The following is a 20,084-nucleotide window of genomic DNA, read 5'->3' on the forward strand; positions in this document are numbered from 1 at the left end:
AATGTAATTACCGTTAATCCGTTCTGGCGGCCGTGGACCACGCGTCAGGGGCGGGAGAACAGCTGCGCGCGGCGCGGCGGGAGAACGGCCGGGCGCAGCGCGGCGGGAGAACGGCCGGGCACAACGCGGTGGGAGAACGGCCGGGCGTGGCGCAGCAGGAGAACAGCCGCAGACCATGTGTCAGGGGCGGAAAAATGGCCGCGGATCACGTGTCAGGGCGGAAAAATGACCATACCCCGAGGCGGAGTTCGCACATCAAGGTAAATTTTTGCGGCCGGAGCTGGTCATAACCCGAAAAGTTCATTAGTAGAGGCGTTCGTATCCCGAGGTACCACTGTACAGTTCTCTTAATTAAGGTCCTAGTGATATATAAAGAATCTCTGAGTGAACAAATAATGCCAAAATTTGGTGGCTGTTTATTTCATAAACAGTCAGTTCTGATTTGGGCCTGATTTATCCCTATATAAATCTTACCAAATTTGGTTCCCTTCATCACAATGGATTTCTTACCACACAGGGTCTATAGACACTTCTTTCCGTGCTCAAAATAAATTTCTAAAAAAAGTCATAGAAAAAATTAGAAAACGATTTCTAAAGCCCTGGAGCTTCAGCAATACATAGTCATAGATGAAATCTTGAAACTGAGAGGATTTTAGACAAGAGTAAATCTTCCCAAAAGTGACTGTCCTGTCAAAATCACTGCAAGGGCACAGTGTAAATTCCTCTAGGAAATCACAATGAATCTCAAACCAACATCCAGGGATCTTCAGACTTCTTTCACATTGGCTACAGTCAGTGTTCAATGACTGCATTGTTAGCAATCTGGTTGAAAATGGGATTCATGTGAGAGTTAAGAAGATAAACATATAAAATTTGCCAAAAGGCATTTTCTGACTTCTGGAGGAAAGTTCTACGGACAGATAAGTCAACAGTAGAACTTTCCAGGCTATATGTACATTGTTATATCTGGCATAAAACACTGCATTCCACAATAAGAATCTCATACCACCTTTCAAGTATGGACATGGTAGTATCACCATTTGGAGATGCTTTGCTGCCTCAGACTTGCCATCACTGAAGAAAGCATGAATTAGGTTTTCTATCAGATAATTCTATAGAAGATTGTCAGGCCACCTGTCAGCTGAAACATAATTGAAAGTGGATCGCGTAGACAATACTCCCAAACATTCAACCAAGTCTACAAGACAATCAATCATGACAAACTATTCACTTATTTTGGAAGGGCCAAGTTACTGTGAAGATCTGAACTCTAATTTTCTCTAAGCATAATATTGGGTGTATGTGTAATATTCTTCCATTCTGTATCCATTTAATCATACAGTCTTTGATTTGTTTGGTTTTTGAGTCATACTTCACCAGCAATTTATAAATATGTCCCAGCAGATGTTCATAATTACATATTATAAGATTTTTAAATTCAGTCAAGTCTCTAACTGTTCCCCCTAATTTCTGCAATTCTTTTAATATGCTGCTTGTTTGAAGATATTGTTACCAGTTAGGTGGACTAAGCCATTGTGAAATAAGTCTCAAAAGATTTTATCTTTGTCTTATTAATAATCAAATTATGCAATCTGAACAAATTATTATCTTTCCATTAAGCAATTTTCTTTGTGCTTTCCTCTTCATAAAAATAAGCATTTAATAGTGAAGCAAGAGAGAGGTTTTTTTTTCCTATTACCCTTTTTAACGATATTTTTCTTTGATTTTTTGTGTTTTTTTCCCCTGTGACTTTCCAATTTTCTTTGATTTTTCCATTTATTTTAATGATCATAAGATTTTTGATGCATGTTCTTGTGGACATCCGGAGTTTAACAGCTATCAGCACCAGAGCACCCGAAGTCTCTTGGAGAATATTCACTAGTTGGGAAAAAATGGGTCAGAAAAGGCAGCTGTAAAGGCTTCTCTGTTTTATAAACCTAATCACAGAATTCCAGGTTAAGTGAGATCCAGAGTGTTTCACTGCTCCAGAAAAAGCAGGGCCTGTGTTTCATCCATAATCATGGCATATAATAACATTTTGCTGCTTTAAAGTGTTGCACCTATCCTGATTCTGATGCTTTTCTTATTGTGAGTGATTCTGGGCTGGAGGAGCCTATCATTTATTTCTCTTCAGTGGAAAAAGATTATGGTCTCTAAATATAACTCTAAAGGAAAGGAGGATAATAGGTAAAGGATATTGTGCTGGGTCTCTTGTAAAGAGTGGTAAGACTACACTTTTTTATTTAATTTGATTCAGGATTTGGAAATTAAGTTTTGCTCATTTCTTTTTACCATTGGGTTTATGAAGGCTCAGGTTAGGTTTATGGGTTTTATTTTAATGTTTCTTAAAATTGTTTTGGAATGACATTCCAAATGGAATGTTTATGATTTTTATGACAATTATTATTTTATTAAAGTTACTTTGAGCTTGGTAAGATACAAGCTTGAAAATAAAAACTACAAACAAGTAAAATGGGTACCTCAATAAGTGAATATATAGAAGTTTTTTCTCTGATAACAAAAGCTCCTTTAATTAAAAGAAGAAAATGTATTAAGTGTAAATAATAGTTTACAGAGTTTATTGGCATCTAAAATTTGCCATTGAGGAAGTTACATTAAGTCAGCTTCCTTAGGAATATTCTAGGCATATCTAATTGGCTGGTGTGGGTCTTCTGGGCTGTGTGGCCGTGTTCTGGAAGTTTTGTTTCCTAACGTTTCGCCAGCACCTGTGACTGGCATCTTCAGAGTGCAGGAGCACAGACAGGAGCAGTTCTCTCTGTGCCCAGGGTGATGTGACCCTTTTGTGGATATTTATAGAGATCTGGGGGGGGAAGGGGGATTGGGGGTGTATGGGGGAGTTGGGTTACTGAGTGGCTGCTTGTTTTGGTGTCAGAATTGTGTGTATCTTCCTGGGGATTAGGCAGGGTTTTTTCTTCTATTGAATTGTTAACGAGGGGCTGCTGGGGGTGATTAGCAAGTTCATTGTGTGAATTGTTCACATGTCCTGGTGGATGAGCTGAGTTCATTGACCTTTTGCAGGCTGTATTTTTCAGGATTGGTAGCCAGGTTTTGTTGATTTTTAGACTCTCCTCTTTTTTATTGAAACTGTGCTGGTATTTGTGAATCTCAATGGCTTCCTGGTATAGCCTGGTATAGTGGCTGTTGGTGTTGTCCAGTATCTCTGTGTTTTCAAATAGGATTTTGTGTCCAGTGTGCTTGAGAGTATGTTCAGCTACTGCAGATTTTTCTGGTTGCTGTAGTCTGCAGTGTCTTTCGTGTTCTTTTATCCTGGTATGGATGCTGCGTTTTGTGGTCCTGATGTATATTTGCCCGCAACTGCATGGTATGCGGTATACTCCTGCGGCGGTGAGGGGATCCCTTTTGTCTTTTGCTGATTTTAGCACTTCTTGTACTTTTCTGGTGGGTCTGAAGATTGTTTGGAAATTGTGTTTTTCCATCAGTTTTCCATGCGGTCTGTGACCTCTTTGATGTAGGGCAGAAATACTTTGTTGGCGGGTGGCTGTTTTTCTTCTTCAGTCACATGTTGTTTTCTTGGTTTGATGGCTCTTTTTATTTCATTCTTGGAGTAGCCATTCACTTGTAGGACCCAATTAAGGTGGTTAAGTTCAGAGTTTAGGAATTGGGTTTCGCAGATCCGATTGGCACGATCCATGAGGGTTTTGATAATGCCTCTTTTCTGACGTGGGTGGTGATTGGAGTTTTTGTGTAGGTACCGGTCTGTGTGGGTGGGTTTTCTGTAGACTTTGTGTCCTAATTTGAGGTCTGGTTTGCGTATGACCAACCTGTCTAGAAATGGAATTGGCCATCCACTTCTTTTTCCATGGTGAATTGTATATTGGGGTGGACGCTGTTTAGGTGGTTCAGGAACTTCTCTAGGTCTTCTTCATCCTGACTCCAAATTGTGCAGGTGTCATCCACAAATCGGAACCAGACTGTTGGGGTAACGGGTGCGGTTTCTAAAGCCCGTTTTTCAAAATGTTCCATGTAGAAATTTGCTACGACTGGGCTCAGGGGGCTTCCCATAGCGACACCGTCCATCTGTTCGTAGTACTCATTATCCCATAGGAAGTAACTGGTATAAATACCCACAAAAGGGTCACATCACCCTGGGCACAGAGAGAACTGCTCCTGTCTGTGCTCCTGCACTCTGAAGTTGCCAGTCACAGGTGCTGGCAAAACGTTAGGAAACAAAACTTCCAGAACACGGCCACATAGCCCGGAAGACCCACACCAGCCATCATATGCCAGCCGTGAAAGCCTTCGACAATACATATCTAATTCTTTTCTTTTGTTTTAGTCTGAAAATGCTGGCATAGGAAGGGTGAGAAATTGAATTATGTTTAAAAATTTCTTTAGCCTTTGTCACACATTCTAGAGTATATATGATCATAGATATACACATTATGCTCTTAAAATATAATTTGTCATTATGCTATTAATTTACCATCATATATTTTAATTAATATCAGACTATTTTACAAGTAAGCATCTAGGTTGCAACTCTTGAAAGACAGTGTATAAAGAAAATCTTGAAGATAATACCTTAAGAATACATTCATTTTCATAGATCACAAAGTATTCTATAAGCATCAATAATGAGTTAGTTTGCCTGAATCTTGTAAAGATTTAGTAAATTAACATTCTTTTTTTCTTTTTTTAATTTTCAGTTGGTTGGTGGAGAATTTGATCTAGAGATGAACTTTATAATCCAAGATGCAGAAAGTATAACATGCATGTCAGAACTTTTAGAGCACTGTGATGTAACATGTCAAGCAGAAATTTGGAGTATGTTCACTGCCATCCTTCGTAAAAGTGTCCGGAATTTACAGACCAGCACAGAAGTTGGTTTAATTGAACAAGTGCTATTGAAGATGAGTACTGTGGATGATATGATTGCAGGTATAAATCATATAATAGATTATCATAATCCAGATTATGTTTGGAACATTGTGTATGGACTAATTAATTATTAAAGTACATTATCTACACACGTGGAGGAAATATAGTTTGAGGATTAAAAAAACCCAGATTCATAATAGTTTGCAATTCATGAAATTATATATTTTAAAGAAATATGTCTGTAGATTATGACTATTGCTGAGATCATTTTCTCAGACTCTTTTTAAAAATTTTTATCTTCTCAAAAATATAATTTTGGAAGTTTGTATTCAGTTTATTTTTAGTCAGAAAAAAGTTTGTCAATCTGAATTTGGAGTTGTAATCAAAGTAAATCAAACTTTTAACTCTGCAGATGCTTAAAAAATTGCTCCCTCAGGATTATTTGAATGAAAATTATAATGTTGTGAGGGACTTAGTATTTATCAAAAATCTCCCCCACCAAACAAAAAACAAAATTAAAATGCAGATTTAGCTGGTATATTATAAGCTTTTAATGTGTAAATATATATGTGATCCAGAAGTTTCCACAATGTCTTACACCATGAAATGTAGATATTGAACTGTGTCCTAAAGAACAAGGATCCCAACGTTTGTCAGGATTTCAGTAGGGGTCTGATAATAACTCTTGATTTGAACCAAGAAACTGAATATGACATTCCTGTTCTAGCCACTAATTTTCACAGTGAACACTTATAGGATGCAGTTCTCAAATGTATTTCGTGTGTTGTAAAGTTGTTTAAAATGATGAATGACATAAAAATAGGAAGGTAAATCAATCTTGGTGTTAAATTAATCTTTACATTTATCTTACCATGAATACTAAGAGGAGTTCTAGAGCATCTAGTGAGATCTTCTTTAATTTGCATCAAAACAGGGAATATTTTTATATTTACCAGTTGAGAAAGCTTCCTGGAAATTCTTATGCCAGCATAAAGGAGTCCTTATGCTTTTCTAAATTATTACTATGACCCGTTGGCATTGAATCTGATTTACTCTGACTTACAGAATAACTATAACTGTTGGGACTTGTCTATATTAATTTAAACCAAAAACATGAATTAAAAATGTGAGATTCTCATCTTCTGTTAATGAAGAATTGATACTATAGTGTTTAGAATAAAATTTAAACATTTTTGATTAATGATGTCTGTACTCTATGCTTATTCCAATTTTATCGCCAATAGATGCTACCATATTACATTGTGAAATTCTGAAGTATGAAGACAAATAATGTACTGGACTTCCTTTCTCCAGTATAATTTCTATATGTACCATAATAAAAATTAGAAGCATAAAATTTGTTAAGCTCATATTTTGTAAAGAACAAAGATCTAAATTTCTAAGAAATAGATGCTATGCCTAAAGAGTTAAAAAAATTAATTTTAGCCACTTTTTGCTTCTTTTATATGAGGAACTTATAATTGAGTAAATGCGATAATGCTGTCCAGTAGCAAAGAGATATAACTAAGTCCCTTTTAATATGAAAAATAAAATCCTATGCCATTTTCTGTTCTACCTCCCTAATAACATTTTTATCATTCAGCAAATATACATTCAAGGACCACTTAAAGTATATATTTAGATTTTTACCAATAAAACAATAAGCTTCATAAGACCATGGTCTGAAATTAAAGTATTTCCATCATATGCTTTAACTACACAAAATGAGATATCAGGAAATAATCTAGTTGAAAACAGTTTTTCAGTGGAGAAGAAAGGAAGGTATATTCTTGTTGAGAAGGAGCAAGAAAATGCTCAGTATCCACTCAGTTAAATTCAGAAATGCTTCTTGGAAAGTGTTATGGATTTAACAATATTATTTGGGTGATGGAGTGTTATGTTTTCAAAAATAATCCAAAATTTGATTCAAAGCATTCCCAACTATTATATATTCAACTTTCTTTGTGTTCAGCTGTTAAAAACAATTGCATGTTTGTTCTGGAAAATCTGTAGTAATCTATATACATTTTGAAGTACTAGACATTGAACATTAGTCTGGAGATCTTCAACAATCATCTTAGAACATTTACTAATTAAAGTTGCAACACATCTTGTAAATTTAGAGTTACTACTTACATAAACCCTTCTTCCCCACCATTCCTCACCACCAGCTTTCTATAAAATTGCTTGCCTTTAGGAAAAATATGTATTTCCTACAAAATAGCAATTTCAATTCCCATATTTTTCAACTCAGTTTAGTTTGAGAACCCAGCTCTTTCACATTCCATGTTTCAGAGAAGAGTGCCATTAGACTTAATAAATTATAAATTTATCTGGATCATACTGAAGACAAAGTGAGTGAGTGAGACTAGGTGTCTCCCCCAAAAAATAAATAAAAAAATAAAAAATCTATAAATGCCAAGTAGCAGTAATCAAAGATTATGCGATGCATCCCTGCTGCTCCTTCCCAAATTAATAAACTACTGTTGATTGTTATTATTTGATCCAGTGGGATGGAAGAAATTTTAATGAAGAGAATCATCTTTAATAAAGTCTAATTTAGAAAAGAAGGAAAAGCAAGGAATTGTGGTGGGGGGAGGAAACAGGCACAGCTGTGGATGAAAAGCTACACATTATATCCTTTCCCTATAATCATTAGATGTAAGAATCAAATGTGTAATTCAGAGCCAGAGATAAGGATAACTGCCTGAATATAAGTACAGGTAGTCCTTGCTTAACAATGGTAATTGGGACTGGAATTTCCATACTAAGTGACAGTTGTAAAGCACAACATGACATGACTGCACTGCTTAGCAATGGCAGTTCCAGCACATCTGGTTGCTGTTGTTAAGTGAATCCCGCGATGTCACATAGTTGCCATTTGTGACCTGCTGCTAGCTTCCCCATTGATTTTGCTTGTCAGAAACTGGCAGTGAAGGTTGCAAATGGTGATCGTGTGACCATGGGACACTGCAATGTTGTAATTGCGAACCGGTTGCCAAGCGCCTGGATCACAATCATGCAACCACAGGGACACTGCAATGGCTGCAACTATGAGGCCGGATGTAAGTACCACCCATTCAGTTCTGTTGTAACTTTGAATGGTCACTGAACAAGTGGTCGTTAAGTGAGGACTACGTGTAAGTATAATAGCAAAAAATAAGAGTAAAAAAATAATATTCCTACTTCAAGTTAGGGTTAATGGTGATAATTTTCAGCTTCCATATAGTTACAAAATGATCATTTGAGAAACCTGATAAAGTAGTGAAGATTCTTCTTTTGAACAATATTTCTTGCATTATTGAAAACCTTTCTATGCTGCTGAAGTTGTTTAGTGAAAAGAACAGAAAAGCTCATAATATGAAATTTTCATCTGCCCAAATAATTGCACTAGTGGTTTGGGCTTTCTGTCATGGCACATCTGAGAAACCTCAGAATGAATTGTTGGGGCTTATCATGATTCCTCTGAGTTTTGCAAGACACGGTATTAATTGCTGGGAAACCTAGCATTCAGAATTGTTAGTTTTTACAGTGAATCCAGTTTGTACTTGTGAAATATTACTTATATTACTTAAGGAAGCATTAGAGTAATTTTATTTTTCTTTGAAGATCTTCTCGTTGATATGTTGGGGGTTCTTGCCAGCTACAGCATTACCGTTAAGGAACTGAAGCTTTTGTTCAGCATGCTTCGTGGTGAAAATGGAATCTGGGTAAGCTGTAGCTAATGCAAATATAGTTATGACTTGCTTAATTAAGGCACAACATTGTGTGAAATTAAACATTTAGCAAATTGTGTTTTTTTTTTTTAATTTTAAGTCAGCTTCTGATAACTTCTTTAAAATGAATTTCTACTCTATTTGGAAAATTAGATACTAGCTTCATTGTAAAGTGATTAAAATTAACATCTAACTATAATTACAGATACTGGTGGCATAGTGGTTATAGTGTTGGACTAGGACTGGGGAGACCCAGGTTCAAACATATCAGGGAAATTCACCGGTAACTTTAAGCCTATAACTTTCAGCCCAATTTAGTTCTCAGAGTGGTTCTTCTGGGGGAAATTGGAGGAGGGAGTTTTATGTATGCTGTCTTGAATTCTTGAAGGAGAGGTGGGATATAAATCTAACAAATGCAATAAAATAATTGTACAATTTTGTTTTTGATAGCCTAGACATGCAGTCAAGCTATTGTCAGTCCTTAATCAGATGCCACAGAGGCATGGCCCTGACACTTTTTTCAACTTTCCAGGCTGCAGTGCTGCAGTAAGTTTTAAGCAATAATTTATTGTTCATAATAAAAATGAATTCCACTTCTGCTGTATAAATGTACTTCTAGAAGCCAAGTGGAAATACCGTGTTTAATACTTTTACTTACATAGAATTAGTTTGAATACATTTGGAGCTTTAATGTCTGAGAAAGGAATTGATTTAAGATGGTAAATCAATTTTGGTAAAATAGTTACTAGGTAATAACTTGGTAAATCTTGGTAAAATAGTTACTAGGTGGATTCTGCTGCATTTTTCATCCCATTCAACACTGAGGGAGGTGCATTATCTACCCTAAAGAAAGAAATGGAAAGTGGGCAGAAAAAAACAAGCTCAGAGAGATTTTGTATTCTCATCTGTCTTCCAAATTCTAGTCTCCTTATGTGAATTATGATGGGGTGATATGGAATAGTGTGTAAAACTGTACTGAGATTGCAAATTACTTATTTTTTTTTGCAAAACTTCTTTAGTATTATAAGCCAATAGCTAACTTTGCTTTTATTTTTTCCATAGGCAATTGCATTGCCTCCTATTGCCAAGTGGCCTTATCAAAATGGGTTTACGCTTAACACTTGGTTTCGCATGGATCCATTGAATAATATTAATGTAGATAAGGATAAACCATACCTTTATTGGTAAGTATGATTGTGATATTTTAGCCTTGTTCTATATTTTAATTAAATAATTGCTTGCTTACTTCTTTCAGTAAAGAAAATTATCTATAGGACATAGGACTTTTCAGATCTTCTTGTAACCAGATGGAAATATCCTAAGAAAAGAGAAAATCTTTATACCATAGTTATCATGAGCTACAATTCAGTCTCACTCTGAATTTGACTCTGAGGATGTTACTTCAGCTGAGTCTGTGGAATGTCAGCCTCAGGAATAATTAAGTCATCTGAGGCTAATCAGCCACAGGCATCTCCTAATCAGCTGGAGCAGTCAGATGACAAGGCACACCCCAAGCCCCAGATACAGACACACTCAGAGGTGAGCAGAGCAGCGTCAATCAAGGAGACTCCTTGCAAGGCAAAGGGTGAGGCCTGAATAATTGCAGCCAGCTGCTGGTGAAGAGATTTATGTAGCTTGCTTTGCCTTTACTCTCTGTTGGAAAACAACTGTTTGAAAACCTAGCTTGTGTCTTGTGTGGATCCTCTTCTTGAATTCCTGATTTCTGGACTGGCCGACTACCTGATTGGGCTTTGTGACTTTTGGCAATTGCTTCTCGGACTGCAAACAGTACTTTACTTTGCTAAGTCTTTGATTTACCACTTGTCTGCTGTTATCTGCTTCTGCTCCTTGGCAACTGTGTCTGCTACTTTGAAATAGAACAATAGTCTTCTTCATGTCTGCTCACTATCACCCAGTCCAACCTACCTCACAGGGTTGCTGTTATAGGAAGAATTGGAGGACAGAATGCTGTGTGTTTATGGAGGAAAGGCTAACATAAACCAAACTATTAAAAAAGTAACCTTATTCCAAGATAGCATATAGGATTCCTATATAATATATTAATAAACTGATGCTGTGCTCCTATGTACATTTCCTAGGAATCAGTGGTACTAAGCATAGTGGGAATTTCATTTGAATAAACACAAGATTGTGCTTTTGAATAAATGCAGTTTGGATTTGATCATTTCCACCTGGATTGAGATAGGCAGCTACAGAAATTGCATAAATAAATATATATTTTTTCCATATCCATCATTAAAATCTGTAGGGCTTGGAAATGTACTGTATTACATAGGGCTGAGATGGCCAACTCAAACAGGCTGGATTTACTCTGTACATAATTTTATATCTACCTCCATTTATAAAAATTAATCTAATTAAGCTGGAGTCACTATTATTATTATAATAAAAATGTGAGATGTAGAGTCATTTTGCACTTCGGCTTTACTTAGAATTTCCAAATGTCTGAAATTAACAAACAATAAATTGCTCTAGTTTTCTTTTGGTAACCTAAACATCTTTGGCATAGGGTTTAGGAATGGGAAAATGGGAAAAAAATGATAGATATGGTAGCCCTGCATTGCATGACTGGCACTGTGTTCTTAAATAGATTAGACTTGTGTAAAGACAATTTATGTCCTGTATAGTTTTCACATAGTGGATATGCCACACCAATCGGGTGAGCCTTGTGTGAATTCAGTAGGAAAATCATTGCTTTCACTGATACTCATTTCTGTCACATCCTTTCTCCCCACCCACCTGATAGGCTAAAAGAAGGGAAGCGTCTTCATCTTTCTGCTAATTAAAAAAAAGGGGGGGCGGAATGATAGTTATAGCCCAGGAATTGATAGTCAATCTGCAGAATCCTAAGCCCTCTGTAGCGTGTTAACAGATTTGTTGTTGTTTAGTCGTTAAGTCGTGTCCGACTCTTCGTGACCCCATGAACCATACTGCGCCAGGCCTTCCTGTCCTTCACTGCCTCCCTGAGTTTGCTCAGTTTCATGCTCATTGCTTCAGTGATGCTATCTAACCATCTCATCCTCTGCCGTCCTCTTCTCCTTTTGCCTTCAATCTTTCCCAGCATCAGGGTCTTCTCCAAAGAGATCTCTCTTCGCATTAGGTGGCCAAAATATCTGAGCTTGAGCTTCATTATCGATCCTTCCAATGAGCAATCAGGGTTGATTTCCTTTAAGATTGACTGGTTTGACCTCCTAGCAGTCCAGGGAACTCTTAAGAGTCTTCTCCAGCACCACAGTTCAAAGGCATCAATTCTTCGGCGCTCGGCCTTTTTTATGGTCCAGCTCTCACAGCCATACATTACTACTGGAAAAACCATAGCTTTGACTATGCGGATCTTTGTCGGCAAGGTGACGTCTCTGCTTTTTAATATGCTATCTAGGCTTGCCATAGCTTTCCTCCCAAGGAGCAAGCGTCTTTTAATTTCATGGCTGCAGTCTCCGTCTGCGGTGATCTTGGAGCCCAAATAAATGAAGTCTGTTACTGCTTCCATTTCTACCCCTTCTATCTGCCAGGAATTGATGGGTCCAGATGCCATGATCTTAGTTTTTTTAATGTTGAGTTTCAAGCCAGCTTTTGCACTCTCCTCTTTCACCCTCATCAAGAGGCTCTTTAGTTCTTCTTCACTTTCTGCCATTAGGGTGGTATCGTCCGCATATCTGAGGTTGTTGATGATTCTCCCTGCAATCTTAATTCCGGCTTGTGATTCTTCCAGCCTGGCATTTCTCATGATGTACTCTGCATATAGGTTAAATAAGCAGGGTGACAGTATACAGCCTTGTCGTACACCTTTCCCTATTTTGAACCAATCGGTTGTTCCATGACCGGTTCTAACTGTTGCTTCTTGGCCCGCATACAGATTTCTCAGGAGACAGGTAAGGTGGTCTGGTATTCCCATCTCTTTAAGAATTTGCCACAGTTTGTTGTGATCCACACAATCAAAGGCTTTTGCATAGTCAATGAAGCAGAAGTAGATATTTTTCTGGAACTCTCGTGCTTTCTCCATGATCCAGCGAATGTTGGCGATTTGATCTCTAGTTCCTCTGCCTCTTCGAAACCCAGCTTGTACATCCGGTAGTTCTCGGTTCATATATTGCTGAAGCCTAGCTTGTAGGATTTTGAGCATAACCTTGCTAGCATGTGAAATGAGTGCAATTGTGCGATAGTTTGAGCATTCTTTGGCGTTGCCCTTCTTTGGAATTGGAACGTAAACTGACCTTTTCCAATCCCGTGGCCACTGTTGCGTTTTCCAAACTTGCTGGCATATTGAGTGCAGCACTTTAACACCATCATCTTTTAGTATTTTAAATAACTCAGCTGGAATCCTGTCATCTCCACTAGCTTTGTTGTTAGCAATGCTTCCTAAGGCCCACTTGACTTCACTCTCTAGGATGTCTGGCTCAAGGTCAGTGATCACACCAGCGTGGACATCAGGGACATTAAGATCTTTCTTGTATAGTTCTTCTGTGTATTCTTGCCACCTCTTCTTAATCTCTTCTGCCTCTGTTAGGTCCCTGCCTTTTTTGTCCTTTATCATGCCCATCTTTGCACTAAACGTTCCTTTCATATCTCCAATTTTCTTGAAGAGATCTCTAGTCTTCCCCATTCTATTGTTTTCCTCAATTTCTTTGCATTGTTCATTTAAGAAGGCCTTCTTATCTCTCCTGGCTATTCTCTGGAAATCTGCATTCAGTTGCTTATATCTTTCCCTTTCACCCTTGCTTTTCGCATTCCTTCTTTCCACAGCTATTTGTAAAGCCTCATCAGACAGCCATTTTGCTTTCTTGCATTTCTTTTTCTTTGGGATGGTTTTAGTTGCTGCCTCCTGTACAATGTTACGGACCTCCGTCCATAGTTCTTCAGGCACTCTGTCTACCAAATCTAATCCTCTAAATCTATTCATCACCTTCACTGTGTACTCACAAGGAATGTGATCTAAGTCATACCTGAGTGGTCTAGTGGTTTTCCCTACATTCTTCAATTTAAGCCTAAATTTTGCAGTAAGAAGCTCATGATCTGAGCCACAGTCAGCTCCTGGTCTTGTTTTTGCTGTCTGTATAGAGCTTCTCCATCTTTGGCTGCAAAGTATATAATCAATCTGGTTTCGGTATTGACCATCTGGTGATGTCCATGTATAGAGTCGTCTCTTGTGTTGTTGGAAAAGAGTGTTTGCTATGACTAGCTTGTTCTCTTGACAGAACTCTATTAGCCTTTGCCCTGCTTCATTTTGTACTCCAAGGCCAAATTTGCCTGTTATTCCGATTACTCCTTGACTTCCTACTTTAGCATTCCAATCCCCTATGATGAAAAGGACATCTTTTTTGGTGCTAGTTCTAGAAGGTGTTGTAGGTCTTCATAGAAGCGGTCAACTTCAGCTTCTTCAGCATCAGTGGTTGGGGCATAGACTTGGATGACTGTGATATTGAATGGTTTGCCTTGGATACGCACTGAGATCATTCTGTCGTTTTTGAGGTTGTACCCCATTACTGCCTTTCCCACTCTCTTATTCACTATGAGTGCAACTCCATTTCTTCTAAGGGTTTCTTGCCCACAGTAGTAGATATAATGGTCACCCGAATTAAATTCACCCATTCCCGTCCATTTCAGTTCGCTGATTCCCAAGATGTCGACGTTCAATCTTGTCATCTCATGTTTGACCACATCCAGCTTGCCTTGGTTCATAGATCTTACATTCCAGGTACCTATACAATATTGTTCTTTACAGCATCGGACCTTCTTTTCGCTTCCAGATACATCCACAGCTGAACGTCCTTTCGGCTTTGGCCCAGCCGCTTCACTCTTTCTGGAGCTACTTGGAAATGCCCTCCGCTCTTCCCCAGTAGCATATTGGACACCTTCCGACCTGAGGGGCTCATCTTCCGGCGTCATATCTTTTAGCCTTTTAACATTGTCCATGGGGTTTTCTTGGCAAGGATACTGGAGTGGGTTGCCATTTCCTTCTCCAGTGGACCACATTTTGTCAGAACTCTCTGTCATGACCTGTCCGTCTTGGGTGGCCCTGCACGGTATAGCTCATGGCTTCACTGAGTTACGCAAGCCCCTTCGCCACGACAAGGCAGTCCCCAAAACTTTTGGCACCAAAAATACATCTTTAAAATAGTGCTGACTTTATTAGAAAGCACAGAACAATAAATAAATAGCGAAAGGTGTTGGGCTTAGAGAAAGAAGATTGATTTCACAGAGTAAGTATAAACAAAAGAAAATAAGTTCACCCAAAATGGAGAATTATTATTATTAGATTTTTTTATCTTACCCTTTTTTGTGTGTATATGTAAATAGAATATGTAGAAAATGTATAGAAAAATGTATGTGTGTGTATGTATGTGCGCACACACAAACATATATACAGAGAGAGAAAATTATTCTGTATTACAGAATGTGGTTAATGGAAAATTTATTGGGAAAGATATTAGGCAAGACTCTGAGCACATCGAAAAATAAAATAACAATTCTTAATTATATAATTGATTTTTTACTGCCTAGGAATAATTGACAAGTGATTAATTTCTGACATGAGTTCTGGAAAATTCTCATGTATAGCCTGAAATATGCTCTATCTTCCCTTTTACCTTGTATGATAAACAGCCCCCATCGAAGTCCCCCCTTGTCATTTAACTTTGAGAGATATTCGGCTTACTAAAGATAGAGAGACCATTCCACAGGTCAGCTATGTGTAATTGCTGATCCAATGGGAACCTGTAAACCTAAACTTCTGGAGGTTCCTTTTACAATCTGAATTTGTGACCCACAAAAGTGTCAGAGAAAAAAACAGAAGGGTAGTTATATAGAATTGCCTATTACTTTAAAACTTTGTCTTGTGATTTATAGTATTTTAAAATAATTAAATCTGAGTTGTTAAGTGAGTACTACCTGTATATGTATTTACTTTCATCAATGTAATGGATTAATATTCTGCATGGTCAAGTTTAAATGGCATATTTAAAAACTTTGCCTTTCAAATATGTACAGTATTATAAGGTGCTTTGTTTTGTTTTTTGTTTATTTTTCTTCATTTATCTTTGTATATTAACAAAAACAGTGTTAAAAATCATAATGAAGATAACATTTATTTGTAGCATTTGAAATACTGCAAAACATATATGGTGATTTAAGAAAAGAAGCAGTAACAAATTCTCTCTCGGGAAGAATCTGAGTATTCTTTAAAAAAAAACACAAACTGGAAGAATGTTCCAAGAAGTTTGATAAGAGTTCAGATATTTCTTCTTCTGTGTACTGTAGTGCATATAGCAATAGTCAAATTGTTAAAACTTAGTTTCAGTTTCCCCTTCATGGATCTCTGCCTTGTCGTGGCGAAGGGGCTTGTGTAACTCAGTGAAGCCATGAGCTATACCATGCAGGGCCACCCAAGACGGACAGGTCATGACAGAGAGTTCTGACCAAATGTGGTCCACTGGAGAAGGAAATGGCAACCCACTCCAGTATCCTTGCCAAGAAAACCCCATGGACAATGTCAAGCAGAGGAATTAGAGATCAAATTGCCAACATTCACTGGATCATGGAGAAAGCACGAGAGTTCCAGAAAAACATCTACTTCTGCTTCATTGACTATACAAAAGCCTTCGATTGTGTGGATCACAGCAAACTATGGCAAATTCTTAAAGAGATGGGGGTACCAGACCATCTTACCTGTCTCCTGAGAAATCTGTATGTGGGCCAAGAAGCAACAGTTAGAACCGGTCATGGCACAACCGATTGATTCAAAATAGGGAAAGGAGTACGACAAGGCTGTATACTGTCACCCTGCTTATTTAACCTATACGCAGAGTACATCATGAGAAATGCCAGGCTGGAAGAATCTCAAGGCGGAATTAAGATTGCAGGGAGAAACATCAACAACCTCAGATATGCAGATGATACCACCCTAATGGCAGAAAGTGAAGAAGAACTAAAGAGCCTCTTGATGAGGGTGAAAGAGGAGAGTGCGAAAGCTGGCTTGAAACTCAACATTAAAAAAACTGAGATCATGGCATCTGGACCCATCAATTCCTGGCAAATAGAAGGGGTAGAAATGGAAGCAGTAACAGACTTCATTTATTTGGGCTCCAAGATCACCGCAGACGGAGACTGCAGCCATGAAATTAAAAGACGCTTGTTCCTTGGGAGGAAAACTATGGCAAACCTAGACAGCATATTAAAAAGCAGAGACATTACCTTGCTGACAAAGATCCACATAGTCAAAGCTATGGTTTTTCCAGTAGTAATGTATGGCTGTGAGAGCTGGACCATAAAGAAGGCTGAGCACCGAAGAATTGATGCCTTTGAACTGTGGTGCTGGAGAAGACTCTTAAAGAGTCCCCTGGAGTGCTAGGAGATCAAACCAGTCAGTCTTAAAAGAAATCAACCCTGATTGCTCATTGGAAGGATTGATAATGAAGCTCAAGCTCAGATACTCTGGTCACCTAAGGCGAAGAGAGGACTCTTTGGAAAAGACCCTGATGCTGGGAAAGATTGAAGGCAAAAGGAGAAGAGGATGGCAGAGGATGAGATGGTTAGATAGCATCATTGAAGCAATGAACATGAAACTGGGCAAATTCAGGGAGGCAGTGAAGAACAGGAAGGCCTGGCGCAATATGGTTCATGGGGTCACGAAGAGTCGGACACGACTTAACGACTGAACAACAACAACAAAGTTTCGGTTTGTGACATGTAAAAGGAGCAAGTATTGATATAGGTCAGAACAGATAATCATAACAAAATGCTTCTGAATGTTCATCAAAATTTAGGGGCTACATAAACATTTTGGAAAAAAAGTGAATTTACATTATGCAGAGTGGCAAAATGTTACAGAGCATTTTTCATTATTAAAGAATTCAGTATTTAGACATTAATATGAAAATAATTAAAACAACTTGGTCTTATTCTCACCTATTTGAAATATTTTTCCTAATTCTGTGGAGGAACTCTATTGATTAAGATTAATTTAAAATAAATGTATAACATTATTTTTCTAAAAAGTTTATTTTCTTGGAAAGCTTTTTAAAAATATATTTTTATAATTTTTCAGTTTTCGCACCAGCAAAGGTGTTGGCTATTCTGCACATTTTGTTGGTAACTGTTTAATAGTCACATCATTGAAGTCAAAAGGCAAAGGTTTTCAACACTGTGTGAAGTATGATTTTCAGCCTCGCAAGGTAAGCACAAAATGCTTATATAAGTAATTGTAAAGAATTATCAGATACTGATGCTGTCAGCCTATCATATAATTATGATTAAAGTCATAGAGGTCAAATTATTAGTTTTATTCTTAACTTTTTGGACAATTCTGAAATCGCCATAATAAATGCATGCAAAAGATGAATTGTCAGAACAAATATATGTGGCTGAACAAAGTTCCTATGTGCTGATAGTTTTATAAGTTTTCAGAGAAAAAAAAATTAAGAAGATGCTTTAACTTGTACAACAGGCAAAACAAAGTGTCAGTTTTTTCTCATTTAGATTTAAATAGCTTTTATAAATTCTTTGATAGTTGACTCTATCTTTTGCAGTCACATAGAGATCAGATTGCCCAGTTTACACTGAATGCTTTTACAAAATCCTGCAACACTATCTTGAAAGAATTGCTTACAAAATTTTATTTCTGGACACCTTCAAAATAGTTTCAGATTCAGCAGTGTGCTCTTTTCTTAACTGTCAACATTACTGGGAAACTTTTAAACATAATCCTAGATTTTCTACTTTAATATAGATACTAGTGCCCTTTTGAAGTCAAATGATCTGCCTTACTAAAATTCATAAAAAGTATTTAGTATCTCTGTATATGTTTGTCTTTGCTATTCAGTGATGCTTCCATTTTTTCCTATGTTTCTTTTTTTCTTTTAATTCCTCTTAATGCCTCAGTGCCTTTGTGCTGGAATGGTATGAGTATAATTTGTCCTAGGGAGCTTCTATGGGGCCTCCTACTAATTAAGTGTTTTACTTGCTGGGAATGGATAAGTAGTTTATATAAACAGGAAAAAAAGTCCGAAAACACGTTTGCCTTTTATGTACATTCCAGAATCCTTTCAGTTTGAGATTTACATTTAATTTTATTTTTTGCACAAGAATGGACTTTAAGGAAATTCCTTTAAGAATTTAAGAAAACTTTAAATTTCTTTGGAACTGGGAGGGGGTTTTTTTGGCAATTGCTTGCAGTATAGAGTTTTTATAGATTTTCTCACTAAACAAATGGAACTGGGAGGGTTTTTTTGGCAACAGAATATCACTAAATTGCTTGCAGTATAGAGTTTTTATACAAATAACATTTTTATACCAAATAATAAATGTACATCCACTATTCACACTATAGCTGGTCTTACTATGTACAACCACATAGATAGATTTTCTCCATGACAATCTATTCCTAACCTGGTTTTTCAGGTCTTCCAGTGGTGCACTCATCACCACTGTAATTGACTACAGCCACCTTGCTGCTGGTCATCCACTTCTTCTCTTTCCTTCTACTTTTCCCAGCATTAGAGCCTTTTCCAGAGAGCTAGGTATTCGTGTAATGTGTTTGAAGTAAGATATTTTGAGCCTGGTCATTTGTGCCTTGTGTGAGAACTCTGGGTTGATTTGTTTGGTGATCCATTTGTTTGTTGTCTTGGCTGTCCACGGTATTCTCAGGAGTCTTCTCCCATACCAAAGTTCAGAAGCGTCAATACTCTTCCTGTCCTGTTCCTTCAAAGTTCAACTTTCACTTTAATAGGGTGTCACAGGGAATACCATGACTTGCATGATTCTCATCTTTGTAGGTATAGAGACTCCACAGTATTTGAATATTTTTTTCAAGGTCTTCATGGCTTCTGCACCAAATGCTAGTGTGCAGTGTATTTGTTGATTGCTTACTCCTTTACCATTGACGGTTGATTTTAAAAGACAGAAGCTATCTATCTTTTTGATATTTCACTGCCAATTCTAAGGCTGGCTGTTGTACCTGTTATCATTAATTTAGTCTTCATATTTAATTTTAGTCACATTTTTTTCACTTTTTCTTAACTTTTATTATTAGAGCTTGCAAATGTTTTGCATTTTCAGCTGTCAGCTGTCAACTTGTTATTATATATTAGGTTCAAGTAAGGGAATCCTGGATAAGGTAGGGTACAAGTTCCTAGTTTAGGTAATGGAGAGTAACTGTTACAATGCTATGACTGAAAGAGATACCTAAGCATGCCTATGGCCAGTCTATTTTTCATTAAATTAGAAGATGCAAGCTATAGACATACTGTTTATTGGAACTTTTCACTAAACTGATTACTGTTTCTCATGGAGGTTGTTTGATAGACTTATAATTTGGAAACTGATGCTTTGAATTTTCAGTTTAAACTGCATTATGGATTGTTTGATGTTTAAAATATATTTTTCAATAAAATTTTCATAAAACTTGAGTTATTAATTTTGAATTTTAAGGAAAGCACTATTCTACTGTATTATATTTTAAAATACCATAATTGTTGGAAAGTAATGATAATT

The 20,084-nt window shown here is 37.2% G+C and overlaps 1 protein-coding gene across 3 annotated transcripts in view; it reads left to right on the forward strand.

The window, feature by feature from the left end:
* NBEA (neurobeachin) overlaps positions 1-20,084 on the forward strand; it is a 441,196-nt gene that overhangs the window by 31,074 nt on the left and 390,038 nt on the right. For all 3 annotated transcript variants that reach the window (XM_088140729.1, XM_088140730.1, XM_088140731.1), the window contains exons 2-6: positions 4,689-4,920; positions 8,470-8,570; positions 9,027-9,122; positions 9,639-9,760; positions 17,641-17,767. In XM_088140729.1, the coding sequence (XP_087996855.1) occupies positions 4,689-4,920; positions 8,470-8,570; positions 9,027-9,122; positions 9,639-9,760; positions 17,641-17,767 (678 nt within the window). The remainder of the gene's footprint in view (positions 1-4,688; positions 4,921-8,469; positions 8,571-9,026; positions 9,123-9,638; positions 9,761-17,640; positions 17,768-20,084) is intronic.

The sequence above is a fragment of the Python bivittatus genome, unplaced genomic scaffold (genome assembly GCF_059951505.1).
Source record: "Python bivittatus isolate LINGU-HERP-01145 unplaced genomic scaffold, Pbiv_v1 ctg000340_np1212, whole genome shotgun sequence".
Taxonomy (NCBI): Eukaryota; Metazoa; Chordata; class Lepidosauria; order Squamata; family Pythonidae; genus Python; species Python bivittatus.